This window comes from Ipomoea nil, unplaced genomic scaffold (assembly GCF_001879475.1).
Source record: "Ipomoea nil cultivar Tokyo-kokei standard unplaced genomic scaffold, Asagao_1.1 scaffold0191, whole genome shotgun sequence".
In the NCBI taxonomy this organism is placed as follows: domain Eukaryota; kingdom Viridiplantae; phylum Streptophyta; class Magnoliopsida; order Solanales; family Convolvulaceae; genus Ipomoea; species Ipomoea nil.
In genome coordinates, this window is record NW_017616619.1 from 1,150,001 (window position 1) to 1,155,561 (window position 5,561).

Sequence of the window (5,561 nt, forward strand, 5' to 3'; positions counted from 1 at the left end):
GTCTTTTGGCTTACATCTTTAAAATATCAGACAAGGCCTTGTGGTTCACCTTGTATCATGAACCATGGGCTAGAAATGTTATCTTTTATTACTTTGGGGTTGAAAGTGAATTTTCCCAAAAGCTATATGGATGAACACTTGTTCAAAATTCCCTTTTGAATTCTCCCGGTCTCACTCAGATAAAATTCTCGATTTAAATCTTGATACGCGAAGTACCCGAAAACTTTGAAATTTTCGAATGGGATTCATTTCTTCGGTGTCGAATTAATTTAAAATGGCTCAAAATATTTTATTCAACACCGCTTTCTTTGTTAAAAATAAAAAATAAAAAATTATGGAGTGAAAATTAGCTATTTGGATTTTCTTAAATCCGAATTTATAAAATAAAATTTTGGGTTGTTACACTCAAAACCAGTGGTCTGAGGTACATACCTAATCTATTCACTTAGTTTATTTTAATAATTCATTGTTTAACTATATTTTTTTTTTTTTGAAACAGGAGAGTGAATTTGGGGATGAAGCTAGGTCTAACTAATGGTTGCACTTTCTAAAAAATACTAATGCACATTACGAAACAAAAAAAAAATAAATAAATAATAAAAATTGATCAAACTAAGTTTTAAATATAGAAGAAAAAATTTACCTTTGAAAGCTAGGTCTTCATACACCTTTACAAACTAGATTGAATAACTTCACACCCTGTAAGATGTCTCTGGCTTCTCAACCACTTTCACAGTGGTTCAGTGAATCTTTAAAACCTCAAATTTTATTACCTACAATAAAATTTAAGTTACCAAAGTGAACTGGAATTATATTATGAATTTAAAAATCTCAAATTTCAATAATTCAGTTTGCAGACATGTCAAAAAAACTTGATTAGATACTATAACACTCAGTATGAATTTGTCAAAGTGAACTGGAAATTATATTATAGATTTGTGGCAGACCAGTGGCAAATTATTATATTCCATACTTTAGAGCATACTGAGCAAAAATAATCAAGAATTTTGATGAAAACAAAAAATATTTTAATCCATTATTGATTAAAACTTATGGCCTATAGTAACTATTACTTTACTCTAGGCTAAATAAATAGTTACAATAATTGGGATATTTAAATCACAAAATAATTGAGATATTTAAATCACAAAAACAATAAGAAATGCGTTAAATTAAACCTTTAAATTTCACAAATTAGCACAAATTTATACACATTACATGAGATACTAGGCAAAAATAGACTTATCTGTACGAAACTACGAACACTCTAAAAACGGGTGGAATTATTCCTAAACCAAGTAGCACATTGATTAATGGTACGAACACTCTAAAAACTTTATTTAGATATACATGTATTTTTTCTCTATTTTATGTTGATAAATTTTATATATACTATACAATTCCTAAGTGCAATGAAATCTTTAATAATTGGTAGTTCCATTATTTGCAAAATGTAAACAAATTATATTTCGTTTATTTAATATATGTTCAATAATACATATGTTATAATTGCAATATAACAACATAGTCGTGCATCGCACGGTACACTACTAGTCTAAGAATAGTGATAAATTTAAGACAAGCTGAGTTAATTCACGAGAAAATGATAAGTGTACTCTCACGAGAAAACAAAATTAGCTTAAAGTACAAATCCCCATTTTGCATATTGTGCAAGCATAACTGTACTTGTCATAACTGTACTTGTTAATGCAAGTTATGGAAGGATAACATATAAATTTGATTGTCATGATACGAGAACTTGATTAGAATAAAGTACAAATTCAATTCACAAAAATACACCGGAAACTTGATTAGAATAGAGTGCAAATCCAATTCACACAAATACACCAAGAAAAGGGTATCGTGTATTGCTAATTTTCACCGCAAGATACAAAACCTTGAATAATCGAAGGTACAATCACATCTTTTTTTTTTGGATGTCGAAAGAAACTCCAACCACTATGCTCATATGCATAACTCACAAACCACACAGAAAATGTAAATCAAATTAGGAATACCCTAAGCAATAAACTTGACTAAGAAAGATTTTATTAAAATCAAACTTGTGACTTTCTTGTACAAGAGTCATGCTCCAATCACTCCGCCACCCTTTTTGGGACATAATCACATCTATTTTGATAGCTTAGTATTAGGATCTTTGGCAAAACAGAAAACAAATTTGGATATATGCAGAGATTGAGGGAAATTTTACACTGTTACAAGGAAATGTGGAATTTCTAAATTAGGGTGGCAGTGGCTTGATTTTGAGCCCTGCTCCTTTGTACATTTCAGACTGTTGATAGCATTTCAATTAAGAGATCTATTGAGAACAGATAATTGACCAGAGTCTCCATTCAAAAAGAAAACTTCCAAGGGTATGTATGAGGATAGTGACGCTTCCGATGAGCTAAAGCGATATGTGGGTTGCAGTATTTTGCTACCTTTCGGACATGGAATGGTTTGAAGACGAGGTCCTGTCCTCATCTGCCAAATCTGCACGAGAAGAACTCAAGAACTGTCAAATTTATCACGAGCAGGAACAAAACCACCTGAACTTTTGTGTCATCTCGGAAAATGATGGGACACCAACTTGTTTTGCAATAGAAATTGAGAGGGAATAGTTGATGCTCAAACAACAACGCGTCTATTCCATAGGGCAAACATAGCTAACATTTTATTACAGCTGCCATTGATATTAGGAAAATTGTGCAGATGATTTAAAAGTAGAGAACCCTTGCATTTATCTTGTTTTGAGGTTATAAGACAAATCATGCACTCTTGAAGAACATATTTTAAATTGTGCTAAAGTGAATCACAAAGGGAATAAAATCAGGTATTAATGAAAAGGTACCTCTACTATCCCTTTTCGCGGTGCATGAATGGCTAAACATAGGCAATAATCACTCTTTATATGTTCATGATGGGCAGACTTCAATGTGGAAGAATCTTTATTGACAAGCATCTCCATAAATAAGCAGCTTGCATCACGGTATCCCTGCAAAGACGAAGTTCATTTATATTGATCATGAATATCAGTATTCATAAGTTATTCAAAATCATGGGTACTAAGTGGAACCTTCCATAATCTGACTACAACAAGTGCCTGAGTGTCCAAGAGCAAGATACGACCAAGGGAATCAGTTATTGCAGCCAATGTTCCACTGGGCGATAATGTGAGTTTCTCACCCTTTCTCGGGTAATCCTTCAAGCAAGTCAGAGGAGAAGCTGTCGCACAAGTCACAGATTTGCAACATGAATACACAAGCTCCATCAAGATCCAGAAAAAGCAACACAAATAGGGCATTTGTTTAAAAAACAAGCACTAAAAAACCCTATTCTAGAATATGAATATCCCATAAATTCTAAAGCAATAAATTTGATAATCTGTATTTTTTTTCTACATGACAATATGTAAATAACTTCATATCATTGAGCAGCTGAAGAGAACTAGGTGTATTAGTCAATAAAATATCACCTTTAGCAAAGGGTTGAGGCTTTGGTTCTGGTTTTGTTGTGGGTGTTGGCTCACTTCGCCATAACATTTTCGAGATAGATGATATTGTTGAAAATGTAGCAGGCACTACTTTTGAGAGAATGGCCCCAACAATTGATCGGCTTTTGTCCACTGAAAGTCTTACAATTTTGAAAAATAAAAAAGTTATATCTGAGATCAGAGAAACAGAAACCACAGGAAAAAATTAAAAATTTGCAAAACTAACCTATATGCAGAAATCACAGCATCATCTCCAACAGTGACTGCACAATAATAACGCTGGCTTGACTGCCCAACAATAAAAGCAGCTGAATTCAAATACCAGAATAAATTCAGAAAGTTTCCATATGTCATATGGGGAAATAGCAACAGAATTCAAAATCTTGTAAAGAGAAGTTTCAAGATTCTAGAACAGTAGAACAATTATTGTTATGGCTCCCACTAGAAGTTAAGACAAAGAAGAAGTATACGAGTTAATAAGGGCAAAAAGGAAAATAATTACCTGATGTTCCATTAGAGGAGGGGGCATCACACCAATGATGGCAGCATCGACACACAACCCATATTTGTTAACATTCCATAGCTGGTAAGGAAGCCTTCCAAACGAATCTCCAGAATCTTCCATATATCTGTTAACTGGTTGATCCCACAACTGAGAATACCTTTCTTGAAACCATCTCCGAAGCATACTCTGCATCTCATATAATGCAAGCGTTAAAGGTATGATATCCTTGATGCTGGAATTCAAACACTAAACAAAGAGAGGAAGAATTTTGGGAATTTCAAGAAACAGAGCCTTGTTTCCATCATAGAGATATTAGTACAGTATATATTAGTAAGAAAACAATGCAGCAACCGCATTTGAGCATAGACATCATAAGTTGACAGGAATAAGACACTGGCAACAGTAGTTTGTACCTGAATATCAGATCCTTCAAAGCGAGCAACAGCACCTGGCATAACAACACAAACTTCCTCTAATGATGCATCCTGCATCTGATCTCTCTTAGTTCCACGAACCCTCAATTTTAGGATCTTTGCAGGGTTTACAAACTGCCAAATGAAATCTTCAGTAAGGTCTATACTTCAATGTTCAGAGTGCATATGATAAAAAGATTATTAAATGAATTACTATTGAAACCATGATCCTCACTCAGTGTTATATTGTTAAAATTCAGCCTTCTTTTTCAGTAGCTTTTCATTTTAGTAGACGTAACTTCCTAGATTGAAGTCTAATAAGTTCATTGGAGATGGAACTCGATAATTCACTGAAATTTAAAAAAAAATTCTCAGATATCAATCAATCTAATCTAAAATTATATAAACATGGTGAAACGGAAGTACCTGTTTGTGAATGAGATCACCACGGAGAGAGTAAATGAGCAAATACCCAGAAGAGGTGCCGACAGCGAGGACTTTGATATCATCAAATACCAACCAGGCCAGAGCGGACAAGTACTCAGCCTGGATCGGGGAGAGTTCGGGTATGATCTTAGCGGGCGGGTCGCCGGCATCGGTCCACTGGAGAACGAGGATGATTGATCGGCTAGCAAGCGCGAGAGAATGGGTATCCAGAGCAGTGAGGAGATTAGGGTTTTCGACAAGCCAGCCTTCCTTGCCGGCGCCTAGATCCGATAGGTCGTCGCAGGCGATGCAGCCTAGCTCCGTTGTGTGGCTACTTCGTCGAGCCATGAGATTTCCGGGAATCGCTGCGCTTCCGAATTGAATTCCGATTGTTGTATTGCGATCCGATGAATGAGATTTTATTTGTTTGATTTGTTTAAGATTTTAATTTTATGAGTCAATGAGATTCTTCATTCTTGTCTTCTCATATTTTTTGAATTTCATTTCTAAATACTCATTACTGAGTATAACATATTCTAAGTATATAAATATTCCTTTTAATATTGGATAAAAATACTCATGAACTACAAGATTTTTATCATATTTTGTAAACTTTTTCATAAATCAAAGATTTTTATTGTATTAAAAAAGATTCAAAATATTTTATACGGAGTACAAATTAACTTTGTTTACAAATAAAATTTACAATCGCTAGCCCAATATA

General features: G+C 33.9%; 1 protein-coding gene across 1 annotated transcript; it reads right to left on the reverse strand.

The window, feature by feature from the left end:
- Nucleotides 1–2,027: 2,027 nt before the first annotated feature.
- Nucleotides 2,028–5,321, reverse strand: LOC109187521 (rab3 GTPase-activating protein non-catalytic subunit). Its single transcript, XM_019337743.1, has 8 exons — nucleotides 4,838–5,321; nucleotides 4,412–4,546; nucleotides 3,996–4,184; nucleotides 3,720–3,781; nucleotides 3,476–3,633; nucleotides 3,077–3,225; nucleotides 2,852–2,995; nucleotides 2,028–2,493 (listed from the first exon to the last, which is right to left on the reverse strand). Exons 1-8 carry the CDS (start codon nucleotides 5,183–5,185, stop codon nucleotides 2,308–2,310), a joined length of 1,371 nt encoding a protein of 456 aa, XP_019193288.1. The 5' UTR covers nucleotides 5,186–5,321; the 3' UTR covers nucleotides 2,028–2,307.
- Between the last annotated feature and the right edge of the window lie 240 nt (nucleotides 5,322–5,561).

What these genes read in the sequence shown, in the direction of transcription:
- LOC109187521 (XM_019337743.1), bottom strand. Translation starts at nt 5,185, where the DNA reads ATGGCTCGACGAAGTAGCCACACAACGGAGCTAGGCTGCATCGCCTGC. An exon ending in GTGATCTCATTCACAAACAG is followed by an intron (nt 4,547 to 4,837) that starts GTACTTCCGTTT and finishes TTCATTTGGCAG; the next exon opens with TTTGTAAACCCTGCAAAGAT. An exon ending in TTGAAGGATCTGATATTCAG is followed by an intron (nt 4,185 to 4,411) that starts GTACAAACTACT and finishes TATGAGATGCAG; the next exon opens with AGTATGCTTCGGAGATGGTT.